The sequence below is a fragment of the Gymnoscopelus microlampas genome (assembly GCF_963454915.1).
Source record: "Gymnoscopelus microlampas genome assembly, chromosome: 19".
In the NCBI taxonomy this organism is placed as follows: Eukaryota; Metazoa; Chordata; class Actinopteri; order Myctophiformes; family Myctophidae; genus Gymnoscopelus; species Gymnoscopelus microlampas.
Genome location: NC_139956.1, coordinates 41922067 through 41943173, shown reverse-complemented (window position 1 = coordinate 41943173; position 21107 = coordinate 41922067). Strand labels below are relative to the sequence as shown.

The window sequence follows — 21107 nt, the reverse complement described above, 5'->3', positions numbered from 1 at the left end:
CGATGTTAAACAATATGATATATTGCTGTTTGCATATCGATATGGTTGGATCGTTGAAATTAAAATCAACAGGTTGTGAGCTTGTATCAGCTATTTTCAATATTTTAAAATGTACCAAAAACATGAATAAAAGCCTAATAAGATAAGGCATAAGGGATAAGATTGTATTCAACTCTCATGGTCACATGGTGTTGGTGAGAGGAGGGTTGACAGTTTGGGTGTGGCCAGAGACAAAGTTCTTATCAGTGCATTTTCAATGATATTGATATCCACTGATTAATATGTAGGACACCCAAATTATACAACATTCAAGTTAAGGTATACTTTATTCTATCCCTGTGTGAAAATGTATCCTCTGCATTTGATCCATTATAACTTCTGGGAGCAGTGAGCATGCAGCCACTAAGCTGAGCCCAGGGACCAGCTCTAAGGCCAGTGCCTTGCTCAAGGGCACTGACAAGAGTTTGTCCCTAATACATGCATTTTGGTGCGGGAGGAAACACAAGTGAACACTGGGAGAACATGCAAATTCCAAAAAATAATAAAGTCTGCACACTGGGTCAAGCTTAGAGGCCAGTCTGAACTTTGCCCAGCACCTGGTTTTTAGTGAGTGGATATGCTTTATTGTTTGTTTCTAGAACATACAAACTCCACACAGAAAGACCTCAGTCTGGTTTGAATCCAGGACCTTCTTTCTGTGTGCAGCAACAGAGCCAAGCACTGACCACAAGTGTTTTGTGAATACATTTTTTCAGGATATTTATTATTTACTTTTTATGCTAGCATAAAATATACACTTTAATGATTGACTTTTGGCTTTTTTTGGGGGGCTTTTAAAAAAAAATAGTGGATGTCACATTTTGTAAATATTGTTTCCATACAGATCAGTCTAATATGGTGGAGAGAGACCAACTAGTGACCAGTTACAACCAACTACAGGCCAGGAACAATAACCTGACTGAAGAGAGAGCCCAATTACAAACCAGTTTTGACAAGTTACAGACCGGACATAATAGCCCAACTGAACAGAAATATCAGTTACAGACCAGTTTTAACAAGTTACAGGCCAGATATAACAACTTGGCTGAACAGAAAGACCAACTGCAGACTAATTGTGAGCAGCTACAGACCAGACATAACCAACTGACTGATCAGAAAGTTCAGTTACAGACTAGTTTTGACCAGCTACAGACCAGCCATAGTCACCTGACTAAACAGAAAGATCTACAGACTAGTTTTGACCACCTACAGACCAGCCATAGTAACCTGACTAAACAGAAAGATCAGTTACAGACTGGTTTTGACCAGCTACAGAGCAGATATAGTCAACTGACTAAACAGAAAGATCATTTACAGACCAGTTTTGACCAGCTACAGACCAGCCATAGTAACCTGACTAAGCAGAAAGACCAGCTACAGACCAGCCAGAGTAACCTGACTAAACAGAAAGATCAGCTACAGACTGGTTTTGACCAGCTACAGACCAGACATAGCCAATTGACTAAGCAGAAAGATCAGCTACAGACTAGTTTTGATCAGTTAGAGACCAGACATAGCCAACTGACTAAGCAGAAAGATCAGCTACAGACTAGTTTTGACCAGTTACAGAGCAGACATAGCCAACTGACTTGGCAGAAATATCAGCTAGATACTAGTTTTGATCAGTTACAGACTAGACATAGCCAACTGACTAAGCAGAAAGATCAGCTACAGAGTAGTTTTGACCAGCTACAGACCAGACATAGCCAACTGACTAAGCAGAAAGATCAGCTACAGACTAGTTTTGACCAGCTACAGACCAGACATAGCCAACTGACTAAAGAGAGAGATGACATGAAGATGAGGCTCTGTGGTGAGTGAGACATCACTTTCTCTTCCTTGTTATATCATGTTGCTCATAACATATTAATTAGTGGGCGGAAAGTGACTAACTTTATTTGTTGTTGTTAGAATCACCTGGATGGCAGAAATTTGAAAGAGGTTGTTATTACATCTCTACTGAAAAGAAAAACTGGATGGATAGCAGACAGTGGTGTAGAGACAGACAATCAGACCTGATGATCATAAAGAGCAAAGAGAAACAGGTGTGTGTGTGTGTGTGTGTGTGTGTGTGTGTGTGTGTGTGTGTGTGTGTGTGTGTGTGTGTGTGTGTGTGTGTGTGTGTGTGTGTGTGTGTTATTTCACAATGCATTTCACCGTGACATGTTATGGGCTTGTTGATCGGCTATTTTTGCTATTTTTAAAGATGTTTTAAGAAGTTTTAAAATAATAGGCTTCTATGAAATATTGACAAACTCTAAAACTAAGGACATTTCTCTATGATTTCAGCTAGCTTTTAATGTTGTGTAAACAGACAACAGTTACAGCTGCGTGCGTGCGATGTACAGTGTGTACTTCAATAACCAGTAGCTTTTCTGTCCAGGACTTTGTTGAACGTGTCAACAAGAGAGTGTGGCTGGGTCTGACAGACAGAGACAGAGAAGGATCATTTAAGTGGGTAGATGGAACAGCACTGACCACACCAACGTAAGACTTATCATCTTCATTTTACCTATTCTTCTCTTGTTCATTTCAACAAACATTTTAAAGGGATATTTCACTTTAAAAAAAAACGTTGGTCATTTTATCATCTAGTCAGGCTGTTGTTGTGGCTGTTGTTGTGAACAGTTTTTAAGTTGCTCGATTCAGTATTAAAGTTAAAATGGAGTTTGAAGTTACAATGGGTTTGTTTAGGAAGCGGGCGTCTGATAAAATGAATATCAAATATCTAAATACTGAATCGAGCAACTTAAAAACTGTCTGGGGTGTTCACAAAAGCCTGAACAGACGATAAAATGACCAAAACATTTTTTGAAAGTGAAACATCCCTTTAAGTACTTTAATTTGTCTTGTAAGATTTTTCTAATTAGTATTAAGTGTTAAAATACAAACCTAAGAGACTGTCACTAAGAAATCATGTCTACTTCACTATCCAGTTAATTTGCATCTGATATCTAGAACATAATTTGATATTGTAAAGAATGAAATGTTCCTACTTCTCCAGGTACTGGTACCCTGGTGCACCGCATAACAGACAATCAGACGACGACTGTGTGGAGTTTTATGATGGGTCTCAACCTGACGCTCCTAAAAGAGGATGGAACGACATAATATGTTCTGACCATTCCATCTACTGGATCTGTGAAAGAGTTGTGTGCTGAAATCATCACTTTCACAATATTAGTTGGCTGGTGTGTTGGTACAGATACATGATGGCTGTGTTTGCATGTGGTCGTTTTTGTATTTGCTTTGTTTTGTCTACCTTGCAGTTCTACTCAATATGCACTTTATATTCATGTTTCGTTATTTAGATAAAGGGGAGTCAATGAATGTGAATAACATTAATCTAATAAGCCGTTTTTTACATTTGAAGACCATGTAGATCAATACAGTGTGTGCCGGAGTGGTTGCTAATTGCATATATTATTTTTGGCATTTTATTTCATTTCATTTTCCATTTAACTGTCATTGACTGATTATGTGCCTTAATTAAGAATCATCATTTTAGACGTTTTTCTTGTTTACTTTTTAATGCAAGTGCTTTGTTTTTACTGTTTATTTCCTTTAAAATGCTATACAAATAAAGTTATTTTAATTATTTACTAGCACTTTATTTTTACTGTTTGTTTCCTTTAATCTGCTTTCTGTCATTTGTTCGCCTCTTTAATGTCTGATGTCTAGACTGGCCTCCAAGTCTTTGTATTTTCATGTCACTGGCTTCCTTTGAATATGAATGGTCAAGTTAAGGTATATGGTAGGATCTGCCAGTGTGAACGCAACATAACGATGGCCAAAACGCAAAACCTCCTAAGTGCAAATTTCATGATTTTCAGATTTCACTGTGGATGAGTACTATAGGCTATGCTGCACATGCTCAGTCTGTCTGCAAGATAGTCCCGCCCCTCATTTGTGTCAGAAAAGTCATTTGACTAAAACCTCCTATCTTGTTCATTGCCAATTAGTGCTAAAATGTTGAAGCGCAAAACCTCTTATCTGCACCAGAACTAGTTGAGCAGCAGACAGAGCTGAAACTTTGGCATTCTGTGTTATGTAGACCATCTAAATGTCTTTCAGTTTGTAGTAATCAATTATTTTCAAAATAAAAAAGTGTCTTCCACCCTTACCATTTAAGTATTTGTTAGTAACTGTCAAGTTAATTACATTGCCTTGTTGATTGCTAATGATTAGTGTCAGGTGGTGAAACTTTTATCACACCAAGAGTGTGAGTTGATCAAACATGTGAATGGTAATACTTGTTACAGTACTGTAGAATGTCTTGATCTCAAAATGAGCATTAAAAAAACATTATTTATTAATTTGTAAGCCTAACTGTTTCTAGGTAAAAACCTCCTATGTGCATCTATGTAGATAGGAGGTCATTTTCAGGTATAGATAGGAGATTTTGGCGTTGAACATTTTGAATGTTTGTGGTTAGAGGTTGTCATTGCTGCTTAGATGTGAACATCCATGTTGTGATTTTTTATTAAATGCAGATCAAAATCACACGTGAACACCGTGGCAGCCAACAACCCTGTGAGAATATTGTGTTGTGTTGGTTGGGGGGTATGGGGGTGGGATGGGGTTTGGAGTTATGGGGTGTGGGAGGTGTGGGGTGGCGGTTGGGGGGTTATGGGGTGGGGGGTGCATGAGGGCTTGGGTGGGTGGAGTTTGGGGGTTGTGGTGTGTTGGTTGGGGGCATGGGGACCGGGGGTTCTGGGAGTGGGGGTAATGGATTGGATGGGATTTGGGGGTACGAGGGTACGGGGTGGGATGGGGTTTTGAGTTATGGGGGTTGAGAGGTGTGGGATGGCAGTTGGGGGGTATGGGGTTTGTGGGAGTGGGGGAGTATTGCAGGTGGTGGAGTTGGGGGGTAGAAGGTATGGGGGGGATTTTGTTGAGGGGGGCATAGGCAAGTAAGGCTGGATAATATAGGATAGGGTCTTTGCGATGCGAGAGTGTGGTCTAGCGGCTAGACCACACTCTCGCATCGCAAAGACCCTATCCTCTTCATCTGTGCTGGATGAAGCACAGATGACAGATATGGGAAGGTCATGGAAGACAGGAGCATCGGATCATCCTCTTCTTCTGCTGGTACCGTGTTTCAACTCGTTCCTCTGCGCTTTCTCCCCAGATCTTGGAAGTCTGAGAAGAGCTTCTGCCAGAAATGTCATTGATGAGCTTCCAGCTCTTGCCATGCTTCTGTTTAACATGCACCTCTTTAATGTCCCTGATCTTTTGGATCCGCTCCTGTTGTTCGAGTTGCATACACTTGGTATAGCTCCTCCTTCCTCCGCTTATATTCCTCCCTCAGACCCTCTCCTTATTGGTCAGCGACAAAGTCCCTGTGTGCTGCTCTCATCTCCTCCCTGGCTTTGGTGATTCTAGGGTCAAGGCATCTGTCTTTCCTCCTTGTTTATAGGCTCTTTAAGACATTCAATGATCTTACATACTATTCCACTATCCACACTGGACACAAGGTTGGTGATCCAGTTGTATGAGTTAGGGGAGTTGGAGGGCATGAGGGTTTGGGGGGTGTGGTGTGCTGGTTGGGGGGAATGGGGGTTGTGGGAGTGGGGGCGTATTTCAGGTGGTGGAGTTGGGGGTAGAGGGTATAGGGGGGATTATGTCGAGGGGTGCCTGGGCCAGTTGTTTTCTAGTCCACCTAATTGTATTCATGTTGTCCTTTTTGTACATTTTATTTGTAAGCACTTTCATAGTTTCATTTAGATTCTTGTTGTGAGCATTGCCCTGCAAACTTTGTTTTGTTTTTGAATAAAATAAAAAAGCATTCAATGCAACTCAGTGGTGTGTTCTACCGTGTTACGCTGTATACAGTGCAGATTTTTTTTTGGAAGAAGGTGTATACAGTCTACTAACCATTTCATCCATTGAAAATGCACTAGCGTATACCCAAGACCACACGCATTTCGTGCAGGGAATGATTATCGTATACCTCAACCAAAGAAAAACTAGACCACACCACTGATGCAACTGTTTGCAGCTGTAAATGTATGTATTTGCAGCCATTACTATGTGTCATTATGTAGTTAAGCAATCACTTTACATTGAATGCAAAAGCTCCTATCTGCAGAATTATCCAGGAAAAGTGGGGAAAAACCTCCTATCTGCATTTGCAATATGAAATCAGTGTAATTAACATATAATAATGTAATATAGTCCAGACATCCAGAAATGGTGTATTATGTGATGGGTTTCATAAAAAAATAGCATTGTGCAAAAAAAATACAACATTTTGTAGTTTTCTTTTTCATTTTCCCAACAATGAACATTTTTCAGATAGGAGGTTTTGCGTTTTGGCCATCGATAAGTTTCCTTTGCTCACAACAGTTGTGGCCTAGAATGACGTACAGTCAGCTCTCCATTGTAGGCAAAGTCTGAATGACAACAGCATCCTTCTGGAAGAAGCTCAAGCTAAAATGTTGCTTGAATAATATTTTCATCCACCTACATATTAGTACATAGCCTAGTAAAGCCACTTTTTGCTACCCGCTTTGCACAGTGTTGGGGAATTAGTTTCCCCATTCTTCCATGCAGAATGCTCCAGGTTGTTCAGGTTGGTTGATGATGCTTTTTCAAACCACAGATTCTCAAATGGATTGAGATCTGGACTTTGACTCCGCCCCCAGCCTAAGCTTGATTTGGCAAATGCTTCCCCACACCTGTCGAATTCCCCACACGTGTACTTTTCACAGTCAGTTTGCACTCTTCAGACATTCTCCACACATCTCCACAGACTATACCACTACACAAAGACTGCATCCGAAATCAGTTACTCATTCCCTACTCCCTATATCAGTGGTTCTCAACCTTTTCAGACCGCGACCCCCCCTCATATTTGAACTGGGGACAACCCACCCTGATAAGCACTTGGAATTTAGGAGTTGAGGCATTACATTTTGTTTAACTCGGTTCCACAGATAAATATTGTAAAAAAAAACTAGAAAAGGGTCTCCGCCAGGTCAGGTAGGTTAAAGTGGGCCAGCAATGTTCGGAATTCGCCAATCAGGATGCAATATAAAAGTTCGGACGGAACCATCTTGATCACTTGACTATAGAGATAATGTGTACTGATTTGCATGATGTTTGGACAAAATTTGTAGGAGTAATATAAAAAAGAAAAATTGGCCTCCTGGTGGCGCTATAATAGGGCAATGTTAAAAGGGTGGCGTTTGTTCTTCAACGTAGATTTTGTGCATTTTGTTCAAAACGGGCCAGTCCTGCAAACTTTAGATGTCAATGTTAGCCAATCAGGATGAGGCTGATTTGAACATTTTCAAGTGGTATTTCTTCCTCGGCCTAGTGGGAATGTGCGTGTGAAATTTCACGGAAATCGCAAGCTGCTTTCATGATTTGAGGCATTTAGTTCAAAACGGACCAATCCTGCAAACTTTGGAAGCCAACCTTAGCCAATCAGGATGGAATATGGAAAATCAGACAGATCCGTGTTGATCACATGACTATAGAGATACTTTGTACTGATTTGCGTAGGAGTAATATAAAGAAAATGGGTTTTGCACAAATCGGCCTCCTGGTGGCCCTATAAAAGGGCCATGTAAAAAAAATAATAGGCCAGAGGTTCTGAATTGGCATCCAGGGAGTGTGTGTGCAGTTTCGCAGCGACCGGGGCAACGGTGCCGGAGATTAGCGGTTCACAGACAGAAGGACACATGGATGGAAGGACAGGACAGGGGGTAAAACATACTCTGCCTTTCGGCCTGGCGGAGACAAAAATAGCAGATCTACAAGCTCACAACGTTTGTTGATTACTTTTGATGTAGTAATGGTCTATTACTTTGAGGTCTTAAAAAGTTCTTAAAAGTAATCTGATAACCCCCCCCAAAATCAAGTTGGGGTCCCCACTTGATTGACTTGATTGATGTTAGCAAAACTCGCTAACATTAATTAACCCATTCAATACGGGAACAAACAAAAAAAATCCTGAAAGTTTGCTATCAGTGGTTCTCAAACTTTGCTCATGTTTCTTTTTTCAAAAATAGCAGATCTACAAGCTCATAGTGCGGCACTCAGTGCTGCGCTATGAGCTTGTATGTCTGCTATATTTGAACAGCCATAGAAATCTAAAATGACAGATATGTGTTCCCGTATTGAATGGGTTAATTCATGTTAGCATGTTTTGCAGGTCTAGGCTCAATGGTCTCATTGGACCAGAAAATGTATTATCTTCCAACATTGCACCCGTTGAGCCACTATTTCATCACCCCTGGGCCAGATGTCATCAGTGGGAAACACACACCTGCCTTTGCTGTCTCAGCTCACGTTTAATTTGCACCCACCTGGGTGTAGTCTGGTGTTGCCAGACGATCAGAGATTTCTGCCTACCGATACGTCTGGACACTTCTGAATGCAAGGTAGTTGCAAGAACACTAGCGAAAACACAAAGCTACGGCCACTGCTTTAACAACCAATCATATCACCACCCCAATGTGAAGGACCACCCTAAAACCTTTTGATTGGTTATGCAATGTACTTAAACTTGCTAATTTTGTCCAACCTGTTTTAGCAATTAGAGCTGAGAGATTGCATCATCCACTAGTTGAGAAAGTGTTTAGAGACTCGCTGGTAAATTTCCAGGTGCTGGAGCTCACAAACAACCTGTTCCTCTAGGGGACACAAGGGGGTGACTTTGGGTGTGACTTTTGAGGCGTGTGCGTGCGTGCGTGCGTGTGTGTGTGTGTGTGTGTGTGTGTGCGTGTGCGCGCGTGTTTCATGACCTCAAAACTAGCCTGATCCATCAGGAGACCACAAGGGGAGGTAAATGCAATTTCCCATAGAACGCAGGTGTCAATCACTGCCAACATTTTGGGGCTTGGGCTTCAACTCAACCGGCTTTGTTTGGGTTATATCGTAATTTCAGGCCTGTTGAAAACTCTAAAGCTGTTGTTCTCAAACATTTTTATGTCAAGGACCCCCAAATTGACATGCCATTGGTCTGCAGACCCCCATCTGAAAACATTTTATGCCAGGGAAAAATGTTCAAGATCTATCAAAATGTTTCGAAAATAGCCGATCTACAACCTCAAAATGGCAAACAAAGTATGAAATAGAGTTAAAGTGGTTAAACTGTTCCCCGTTTGCTGTGGACCCCCTGGAAATCCTTCACGGACGACTGGGGGTCCCCAGACCACACTTTCAGAACAACTGCTCTAAAGATATGATAAAAATATTATTGTAATTTAAATCCTGTATCATACAACTGTTAATAATTGTCATAATTATGATCAATGATTGAAATGAGTTAAAGGGACTACGCCATGAATTTTAACTTTTCCTTCTTTTTAGTGTGTTTTTGGTCTCCCCTACCTCTCTTCTATCGCACAAAATACCCCAGTTTGAGCACTCAGGCTTTCACAGGATTTTTTTTTTTTTTTTTACTTTTTCCACTCCAACCAACCAGGAGATAACATGCATACAAACTGGCTCAATAGCGCCACGTGCAAATCAGGACAATGTGGTATTTCAGGTGAAAGTGCTTTATAAGCCAGAAAGAAGTTAGTTGGAATGAGTATATCTCAGGCTTGATTTAGGCTCAAACCTTTTGAAAAACGTTTGAGTGACATAAAAAATATTATATTAAATACTATTTTTTTTTAATTCATGGTGTAGATCCGTTAACTGTAGATATTATGTACATTTTCATTGTGACACAATGTTACACTCTAACAGCAAATAGATCAAGGCAAACCATTTATAATTTAACATAGAAACCATTTCAATAACACTGTCTATGAATATGTATGAGTGCTTATATGTATAATTATACAGTATTATAAGCTTATGATGCATTAAAAGTCAATGCTTATAATGCATTATAGACATGGGCTTCACAGAAAGTGTTCCATTGTACGCAGTTTGATTGATTGATTGAAAACTAAAAGGACAGAGGTACAGTTCTACAATAATGCTAAAAGGATAACACAAAAAGCCCGGAGGGCTTGTTAAATAATAACAATACTGTAAATACAATTATACCATGTAATAGAGGCCAATTCCTAAATGTAACCTCAGTAAACTATGCCTTAACCCAACCATATTTCTAACCTTAACCTCAGTAAGACAATGCCTAAACCTAACCTTATTCCTAAACGTGTCCTCAGTAAAACTATGCCTAAACCTAACCTTATTTCTAACCTTAACCTCAGTGAAAAAGAAGAAGGGGCGAGCGTTCCGGTTACCGGTCACCCTCAGTTCCTGGCCATCCGGATGAGGTTAATGTGGTCACCCTCAGCGGCAGTGGGAGTGTCACTGGCGTTCAGGGCCATCCGGAGCTTCTCCCAGAAGACTCCACTGTGCTGCTGGGCGGCACGAGGCCAGCTCAGGTAGGTGCGTTGCTTCAGCAGCTTTCTCACGCTGTAGTAAGGAGACAGCTGGCGGGCCGGGATCTCCTCCAAAAACACCAGGATCAGCACGTCCTTCTGTTCGTCGAACAGGCGGAAGCTGGGAAAAGAAGGAGAGAGGGAATGTCGGTGACGCGCGATGTTTAACATCTTCTTTTTTGTTTTAATGTGTACTCTTTGTGTACTTTTTCTCTCTCTCTCGCTTTCTCATTTTCACACATGTTCACCGCGGTTGCTGGGCAGCAAAACAGTTCATTCATTCATCCATTATTTCATTCATTCATTATTTCATCGATTCATCCAGTCATCCAGTCATCCAGTCATTTCAAAAGAGCTTGCTTCTCTTCCAGGTCTTTCCTTGGGTTTATAATGTGGCCTCTATTACATGGTATAATTGTATCACACATCCCATCTTATGGGATGTGTGGTTTTTGGGCTCAAATATTTTGGTAGTTGCTTATTTGGACTTGTTTCCTAATATTGTTTGAACCAGTGGTTCTCAAACATTTCTATGTCAAGGACCCCCAAATTATTATTGTATTTGTCCACAGACCCCCCCCCCCCCCCCCCACACCCCATCTGAAAATGTTTTGTGCCAAGGACCCCCGTACCAGATTTGTGTTAAAATGTTTCGAAAAGTATTTAAAATGTTTTTTTTTCAAGATTTGTTTGAAAATAGACAATCTACAAGCTCACAACGCACCGCGATGCGACACGTTGTGAGCTTGGAGATCAGCTATTTTCAATTAGCTGATGCATATACAGTAGGTTTAAAGTGCTCATGTGGCCTAGTAGATTCTTTTGGCCATGTTTTCATAGACCTGGTTGCTTATTTCTCTTGCAAAATCACACGGCCAGGGAGCCAGTTCACATGCCTGACAGTCTAGCCTGGCATGGCCAGACTAATATCACTGCAAAGAGCATTTTTTGTTTGCAATGGCAGATTTGTCTGGAACCAGGCTACTGACAGTCAGTCAGTCAGTCATTACCTGGCCACCTGCACCTCTCTGGAGCACCATTCACTCTCCAGGTAGCGGCGGCTGATCACACAGATGGTCTTCCTGCTCCCATAGATGGCATCTGTGATGTTCTCTATGATGGGTTTGCCTTGGGAGCAAGAAAAGCATCGATCAATTAATTAAAAAACATTCACATCAACAGCCACCTCTTGCCCTTGCTTCTGACAGTCTGCACAAAGTGCTAGTAGGGCACCCCGTTAACAGAACTTAATTGCATTGAGTACATTTTAGCTCATAACCTCTTGAAGTTAGGGTAAATGATATGTTTTGGTTAAACAGATTTTTTTTTGTTAAAAAGGTTTAAGCAGTATTTTCCGATTATAATCATGCTATAGACTATGGGGAGAGATTTGTCTCAAAAGTATTTGTGAATCCAATACCAAGATGCACAAATATTCTTTGATTTACAAATGTGTTTCCATGATTTACAAATGTATTTTGCAATCTACAAACACAAATTATTTATTTGTGACTTTTGTAAATTTGAATTTGTAATTTTTACAAAAAAAAATTATACTTGTGTGTGCATTTATCATAAAATATCATTTGTAAATCATCTATTCTGTGTGTGAATTGTTGGATCTTATTTGTGAGTAGACCAACACACGCATACATTCCTTTTTCCTGTTACATCATTTTGAGACAAACATCACGCTTTTTTAAGAGAATTTTTACAAATGTATTTTCCTATCCACAAACTTACTTGTAACTTGTAAATTCGCATTTAAATACATGTGCTAAGTTTCACACAGTGTTGGTGAGATTCACTCTCACTTTCTGCAGATCCGTGTGTTGGTGAGATTCATACTTTGTGCAGATCCGTGTGTTGGTGAGATTCATACTTTGTGCAGATCCGTGTGTCTGCAGATCCGTGTGTCTGCAGATCCGTGTGTCTGCAGATCCGTGTGTTGGTGAGATTCATACTTTCTGCAGATCCGTGTGTCTGCAGATCCGTGTGTCTGCAGATCCGTGTGTTGGTGAGATTCATACTTTCTGCAGATCCGTGTGTCTGCAGATCCGTGTGTTGGTAAAATAAATAAAATAAAATAAAATAAAATAAAATATACTGTCTGTATACTGGGGGGGGGGGGGGGGGGGGATTGTAACAGAAGAAAATCTTCACAGTCTAATGGTAGGTATGATGTCTCCCCGGGATCCAAACTAGTTAAAATAGCAGATCTGCAAGCTTGTAGATCTGCTTGTAGATCTGCTATTTTCATTGCGTGTTCTTTTTAATTAATTGATGGAATTTCTTAGATTTTTTATTTATTAGTTTTTAGATTTTAGACTTTTGGGTGGGACATTTTTTTGAAATAATATATATTTGAAACGGAAAAAAGGGATCTTTCCTTGTGAACCATAAAAATGTGTACATGAGCCACAAAAGGGTCCCCACCCACTGTTTGGGAAACAGTGATCTAACCCAGTGGTTCTCAACCCTTTCAGGCCGCGACCCCCCAAAATAATCATATTTGAACTGGGGACCCCCCACCCTGATACGCACTTGGAATGTAGGAGTTGATGCATTACGTTTAGTTTGACTCTATTGTGAAAATAGCAGATCTTCAAGCTCACAACGCCTCGCAAGGAAGGAGTTGTGAGCTTGTAGATCAGCCATTTTCAAAATGTTTTCTTATATAGAGGATATGCGTGTGACATCATCATCAAACCCGGACGTTATGCAGGAATGCCTACTGAGTGTCAAAAAAATACTTTCTGGCCTTGACAGCCCATGCACCCAAACAGAAAAGCCATATCTGATTGCATTAAACAACATTAAACAATGTTAAACTCACTATGCATGTTGCTTTGCCACTCGCTTTGCCACTTGATGTGCCATTCACTTTAAGCATGCGCATATCCTCTATTATTATTATTGTTAGACAATTTGGCCAATGTTTGACCATTTTTTATAGTATAGTAACTATAGTTTGTTGATTATTTTGATGCAGTAATGTTTTTTTTTGGTATTAAAATGGTCTCTAAGATCCTTAAATTGTCACTTCACTCTAAACCAAACCAGCTTAAGCAGGTCCAGCCTGGCATACCAGGCTGGACAAGCTGGTCAGGCTGGTTTGTCAGTGTAGTTGGTTAGCTGGTCACTAAACTGGATTCTGCTGGTATTTGCTGGTCAGCCAGCTGGCTGGCTGCACTGACCAGCAAAGCCAAGCTGGTAGCTGGTCTTTGCTGGTCAAATGGGTGGACTGACCAGCAAAGACCAGCTTACCAGCTGGACTTAGCTGGTCAGATGGTTGGACACTGGACAGCCCAGCTGATAAGCTGGTCAAGTTTGGTTAGATCAGTGGTTCTCAACATGTAGAACTAAATATAAGAAAACATTTTGAAAATGGCAGATCCACAAGCTCACAACTCCTTCCTTGCGAGGCGTTGTGAGCTTGAAGATCTGCTATTTTCACAATAGAGTCAAACTAAACGTAATGCATCAACTCCTACATTCCAAGTGCGTATCAGGGTGGGGGGTCCCCAGTTCAAATATGATTATTTTGGGGGGTCGCGGCCTGAAAGGGTTGAGAACCACTGGGTTAGATCACTGTTTCCCAAACAGTGGGTGGGGACCCTTTTGTGGCTCATGTACACATTTTTATGGTTCACAAGGAAAGATCCCTTTTTTCCGTTTCAAATATATTATATATTATTTCAAAAAAATGTCCCACCCAAAAGTCTAAAATCTAAAAACTAATAAATAAACTAGAAAAAGTGCTCCTCGGAGCACAGGTCTCCGCCAGGTCAGGTAGGCTATTGTGGCCTCCTGGTGGCGCTATAATAGGCCGCATGAAAAGGCTGCCATTTCTTCTTAGGCCTTGCACGACAATCGGACACTGACTGCATTCATGATTTGAGGCATTTTGTTAAAAACATGTTTTGCTAAATTAGACCTGTTGGTGGCGCTATAACAGGCCAATGTTAAAAGTGTGGCATTTGTTCCTCAACATAGTGTGAATGTGCGTGCAAAGTTTGAGCGCAATTGGACGGTGCGTTCATGATTTGCGGAATTTTGTTCAAAACAAGCCAATAATGCAAACTTTAGATGTCAATCTTAGCCAATCAGTATGGCATATGAAAAATCAAACACATCCGTCTTGATCACATGACTATAGAGATCATGTGTACCGATTTGCGTGAAATTTGGATACAATTGGAAGGAGTAGTATAAAATAATGTGTTTTACATAAGTCGGCCTCCTGGTGGCGCTATAAAAGGTAGATGTGAAAAATGCAGGGCAAAGGTTTTTCCTTGACCACTAGGGAGTGTGCATACAAAGTTTTACACAGATCGGTGCAATTATAGGTAAAAACACGAACCGGCCTGTTATAGCGCCACCATGAGGCTGATTTGAACATTTTCAAATGGTAGTTCTTCCTCGGCCTAATGGGAATGAGCGTGCAACATTTCACGGAAATTGCATGCTGTGTTCATGATTTGAGGCATTTTGTTCAAAATGGAGCAGTCCTGCAAACTTTGGAAGACATTTTTAGCCAATCAGGATGGAATATGAGAAATCTGAAAGACCTATTTTGTTTAATGACTACAGAGATACTGTGTACCGATTTGCGTGATTTTTGGACAAAATCTGTAGGAGTGCTGTCAAAAAATATGTTTTGCACAAATCGGCCTCCTGGTGGCGCTATAAAAGGCCCATGAGAAAAATTTGGGGCAAAGGTTCTGAATTGGCATCCAGGGAGTGCGTGTGCACAGTTTCGCTGCGATCAAGACAACGGTGCCGGAGAATAGCTGGTCACAGACGGACGGACACACGGACACACACACGGACGGACGGACGGGGTGGAAAACATACTCTCTCGCCATGCCTTTCGGCCTGGCGGAGACAAAAATCTAAGAAATTCCATCAATTAATTAAAAAGAACACGCAATGGAAATAGCAGATCTACAAGCAGATCTACAAGCTTGCAGATCTGCTATTTTAACTAGTTTGGATCCCGGGGAGACATCATACCTACCATTAGACTGTGAAGATTTTCTTCTGTTACAATCCCCCCCCCCCCCCCCCCCCCCAGTATATAGACAGTATATTTTATTTTATTTTATTTTATTTATTTCACCAACACACGGATCTGCAGACACACGGATCTGCAGAAAGTATGAATCTCACCAACACACGGATCTGCAGACACACGGATCTGCAGACACACGGATCTGCAGAAAGTATGAATCTCACCAACACACGGATCTGCAGACACACGGATCTGCAGACACACGGATCTGCAGAAAGTATGAATCTCACCAACACACGGATCTGCAGACACACGGATCTGCAGACACACGGATCTGCACAAAGTATGAATCTCACCAACACACGGATCTGCACAAAGTATGAATCTCACCAACACACGGATCTGCAGAAAGTGAGAGTGAATCTCACCAACACTGTGTGAAACTTAGCACATGTATTTAAATGCGAATTTACAAGTTACAAGTAAGTTTGTGGATAGGAAAATACATTTGTAAAAATTCTCTTAAAAAAGCGTGATGTTTGTCTCAAAATGATGTAACAGGAAAAAGGAATGTATGCGTGTGTTGGTCTACTCACAAATAAGATCCAACAATTCACACACAGAATAGATGATTTACAAATGATATTTTATGATAAATGCACACACAAGTATAATTTTTTTTGTAAAAATTACAAATTCAAATTTACAAAAGTCACAAATAAATAATTTGTGTTTGTAGATTGCAAAATACATTTGTAAATCATGGAAACACATTTGTAAATCAAAGAATATTTGTGCATCTTGGTATTGGATTCACAAATACTTTTGAGACAAATCTCTCCCCATAATAGACCACTAGTGCATGTTCAGTAACAGGGGTCTCCCCGTCTTTCCAGCTCTTCAATAAACAGAAAATACTTTTTCAGGTGGGTTGCAAACTTTCAGCCAATCAGGAGAGAGTACCCATTTATCAGCTTAATTTTTATAGTGTTATTTATTTCTTTGTGTCATCACTTCCAATGTCACTTGTTTAATCTGATCCTGTCTGAGTTCTCTATCCTGATTGGATACAATTGGTGTATCAACATTTTCAGGAGCTGGAGAGACATGGAAACTCCTGAACAAACACTCCTGAACACACAGCTGATCACTATCAGAATAGAGCTATTTACTGTAATACTGTTAGCTAACATCTGAGCTTGCAGATCTACTACTTTCACCAGATTTGGCCCCAGAATAGGGACGCTATAGGGTTCATTTCATTTCATTGTATTTATTCCATTTATGGTTTTACATGATTACATTAATTTGGTTTACATATTCCACAAATGAAAAGGAGCAGGAAAGAGATAAATCGTATTATACCTGTCTCCTATCTTCAATCAAAACATCATCAAATAATAGATGATCTGTCCAATGGCTATCAACCAGTACATCAATACCTACAGTATACAACATAAAAGCCATACCATGATTCATACAATAAAAAAGGAGGGGAAAAAATACAAATAAAAAGAAAATTAACTATCCGATTCCTAATTTAATATGTTTAATATGTTTAATTTAAATCTCCTTCTGTGGTCCTCATCCTCAACTAAAGTGGTTAACCACTTAAACTAACAAGTGGTTAATCCGTTTTTTGTAGTGGTTAACCACTTAAAAACGGGTGTCTCTGTTTCTGACAAATGTTCCAAAATGTTCAGAATTTTTTCAATAGTTTTAACATTGTTAAAAAAATAGCTAAATTAGTGCAAGCTCAGACATTTGTTTGCGTGGTTACCAGTGTCCCCATGTCCGCTTATTAAATCGACTTTGGCCTATTTTTCTGTAAAGTTGCTTGTAAGTATTGGAAGTTGCGTTTTTTTGGGCTCAAATATTTTCCTGTCATGGACCCCCAAATGAATGTAATGTATGTGTCCCTAAACCCCACATGAAAATGTTTTGTGCCAGGGAGCCCCTTATCAGATTTGTGTTGTTAGAATGTTTCAAAAATATTACAAATATTCCACATTTTATTTCAAGATTCTACAAGCTCACAACGCGTCCCATCGTGTGCCATCTTGTTGTGAGCTTGTAGATTGGCTATTTTCAAAGAACCGATGTACATAGGTGTACCGTGCTCATGTGGCCTAGTCGTTTCTTTTGGGCTTGTTTTCCTAGATCTGGTTCAGTATTTCTCTCAAAAAATCTGTTAACAAGTGTGGTTATACACACACAGCCATCTCACCTGGCTGGAAGTCACGGTGATGCAGACACAGCTTCCAGCCCTGCTCTCCCTCCAGCTTGGGCAGCAGCTCTTCGAGGACCCAGGGCTCGTCGTGGACATTGTAGGAGACAAAGGCGTCGTACTGGTGAGGCTTACACTTGTCGCGCCGCAGCTTGTTGTCGTAGAGGAAGGCCAGGAAGAGGTAGTAGGCGTAGACCAGCTGCCACCTCAGGAACTTATAGGTGAAGGAGCCCAGGAGATGCAGGAGGACCACGCACGACGAGGAGATGAAGCAGATGAGGCCGACGTTAACCGAGCAGGACCGAAAGTCCATGTCCAACAGCTTGGTGCCCTTCAGGTGCAAGGGGTAGTTGCACTCAAAGTTGTGCGCGTCGTGAACTTGCGTTTGGAGGTCGGTTTCCACCCATCGTACGAACCAGGCGTTGTCACAGTCGCAGGTGAAGCTGTTGTATTGCATGTCCAGGTAGGTGAGGGCAGGGAGCGACCGCATCTCCTCCTCGCCGATGACAGAAAAGGCATTTTTCCTCACCTGCAAGAACCTGAGATGCTCTAGTTTGGCGCCTATGAGGAAATCTAGCGACCGGAGCCTGGTTGTGGACAGGGAGAGTTTCTCAAGCAGTGGAATTGGGGAAAACAAGTCCGCTGGAACATCTGTGAGGTCGTTTGTGGACAGGTCGAGATCAGTCAACCGAGGTGTGTGATTAAACGTGTTCACGTGCACGGATAGGAGCTGCATGTTCCTGCCATTGAAGACTGTTAAATTAGATAGACCTTGTAGGAAGTTTGGAGGCAGATGAGCCTTGCCGCTGCGATGTTGGCCGGACATGCGCAATTCCTCGAGGGATGACAGCTGAGAGAATGGTGGAAGGTGAAGTGGTGTTTCCACTAAATACCGTATGTGGTTATTATTCAAATTCAGAGTTTTTAATTGTTTTAGGTCATTGAACACCTTCTCTTTCAACTGAGGTTCTCTAAGTTTATTGCTTGCTAGGTTGAGTTTTACTAGATTAGTCAAGCCAGCGAAAGACCCGTCTTCAAGATTTTCTATTTGACCGTCTTGCAGCCACAATTCTTCGAGATGTTGCAAACCTTTGAATTGCCCCCAAGAGATAGTAGTCAGCTGGTTGTTACTCATTTTCAGCAGTCGAAGATTTGCTAAATTATTTCTGAATGCATCACCCAAATCAGAAATAGGGTTTCTGTGGATTTCTAAGTACAGTAATTTACTCAGATCCTTAAAAATGCATCCTTTCAGAACTGAGATACGATTGTCAGAAAGATGAAGCCTCCGAAGTCCTGTGAGATTGGTAAAGTCTTTGCAATCAAGGGCACTGATGCTGTTATTGGTGAGGTCTAGTTCTACAAGCATTGGCAGATTCCTTATGGCAGCTGGTACTGAGAGAAGGCTGTTGTTTTGTACATTCAAAGTCTTTATCTGTCGGAGAGATCGGAAGGCGTCCTCTGAGATATTCTGTATACGGTTGGACCCCAAGTCTAGCTCAGTGACATGGACGCACAAGTCAAACATGTGAGGGGGGACAAACTTGAGTTTGTTCTTCTCCAGTTTGAGAGTGCTCAGTGAAGGAATCGTGCAGAAAATTCTGATCCACGGTAAAAGTATCTTGTGAATACTAAAATCATTCAGCCTCAGCTGGGTCAGTGAGGAGTTAACGCTCTCTGACAAGGACTTCATTCCAGTCCAAGTCATATGGGCCCCGCCAATATCAAGGGTGGACACTCTGCTGAGGAAAGTCTTGTTCTGCACGTCCCAAATAATGCCCGGCTTTTTACCACAGTGACCAAGGTTTAACAATGTGAGGTTCGGAAGTATGTCTGCCGTGATCCTAAATGCTTCAATCTTATTTTGAGACAAATCAAGTGACTGAAGTCCTAAAGACGTGTTTGACAGTTCCCATGACTCAAAGGTGTACACGTTGTTCCATGTGAGGGACAGGTCCTGTAAAAGTGGCAAGTGGCGTAAGACAGACCCAACCCCCCTTAAGCCACGGAAGTTATTCAGATTTAAGTCCAAGACCTTTAAGTTGATGAGAGAATTGAAAGAGTCAGGCGCCATGGTTTTCATATGATTATGAGCCAGCCTGAGTTCAGTAAGATTGCTCAGACCATCAAACGCATGTTCCTGTAGTTCGGTCAGCTTGTTGTCATTCAGAATTAACACCTGGAGGGAAATGAGGGGGGCGAATGCACCATCAGCGATGACGGAAATGACGTTGCGTTTCAAATCCAAACGTGTCAGGTGGGAGAGGCCTGTAAAGTTTGACACGCCTATCTCTGAAATGCTGTTGCCAGACAAGTCAAGTGTGATCACTCTTGATGGAATGCCATGTGGAATTGCTCTAATATTTGAACATTTGACGTTGACGGAGTAACTGACTGTGCAGTTGTTCAATGTATATCCCACAACTGGAATAACCAAATGATCGATAAAGTACAGGAGGAAGAAAAACGTCCTTATTTGAAAACATTTCGCTTGCCCGAATCGCTTCATTTTTTCATGCTTCATGACTCAGCTACTGTATAAAAGTGAATGTAACATCCATCAGCCAAACACACAGTTCTTCTAAATAGCTCGTTGGTCTTCACTGGTGAATCAACCTCAGACTGCCCTGGGGTCCAAGAAAAAAAAAAAAAAAAGCAAAAGTAAAAGGATTAACAAATGACACAAAAAGAGAGCATACGGTAAAGTAGAGACCCATACATTATGATACAACCATCATACACCACAGCCTATGTAGACATACAGTTCATGCACATGTTACAGTTACAGATAAATGCCACTGGTTACTGTATAGAAAACAGGATAATAATGCAACCCATGTTTGATTTTGACATACTTGATCAAAGTCAGGAAAATATCATCTCATCATCGTTGATATTCATTGATGCGTTACTATTTGCATATTACATATGCAAATAGTAGCCCTCGATATAGCTATAAAGTACAAAAAAGGGGGTTATGATACTCACAGCTTCAGACACGGACAGGATAAGTAATCATTAATCACCAAGCCACATCCTGTTGTGTTTGATTCTCTTTCAGTGAAAAACTGTTTGACTGAAACTCCTTGTAACATAGAAAAGCAGGGAGGCTTGTATGTGCACTAAGAACCTGGTAAACTAAAAGACTACAGTACCTATAAGTAAACCTGCCTCTATATGGGAGGGAACGACAACTCTGTGGTGTGACAACGCAGGGCTGGACTGAGACAGTGATTCAGACAGCGAGTCACAGGCCACCCTGACCGCACGCACGCATGCACACACAGTGGTGGAAAAAGTACTCCGTTTTTTAATACTGCAATGTAGAAATACTCTGTTACAAGTAAAAGTAAGGTATTAAAAAGTACAAAAGTATTGTAATCATCGTAATCAAAATTATTGTAATCAAATGTACTTAAAGTACCAAAAGTAGAAAGTACTCATTGTGCAGACTGTCCCATTTCACAAGTTC

At 41.0% G+C, this 21107-nt stretch overlaps 1 protein-coding gene and 1 long non-coding RNA gene across 2 annotated transcripts in view; one reads left to right on the top strand and one right to left on the bottom strand.

Annotated features, from left to right (window-relative positions):
- The window catches only part of LOC311034571, a 1783-nt gene extending 856 nt beyond the window's left edge, over positions 1-927 (top strand). Inside the window, exon 3 of the long non-coding RNA XR_014599598.1 lies at positions 884-927. This is a non-coding gene — a long non-coding RNA (uncharacterized lncRNA). The remainder of the gene's footprint in view (positions 1-883) is intronic.
- A 9249-nt stretch (positions 928-10176) lies between these two features.
- LOC311034883 (toll-like receptor 2) lies at positions 10177-19831 on the bottom strand. The gene is made up of 3 exons (XM_084042914.1): positions 17636-19831; positions 11405-11522; positions 10177-10515 (listed from the first exon to the last, which is right to left on the bottom strand). Exons 1-3 carry the CDS (start codon positions 19716-19718, stop codon positions 10263-10265), a joined length of 2454 nt encoding a protein of 817 aa, XP_083899040.1. The 5' UTR covers positions 19719-19831; the 3' UTR covers positions 10177-10262.
- Between the last annotated feature and the right edge of the window lie 1276 nt (positions 19832-21107).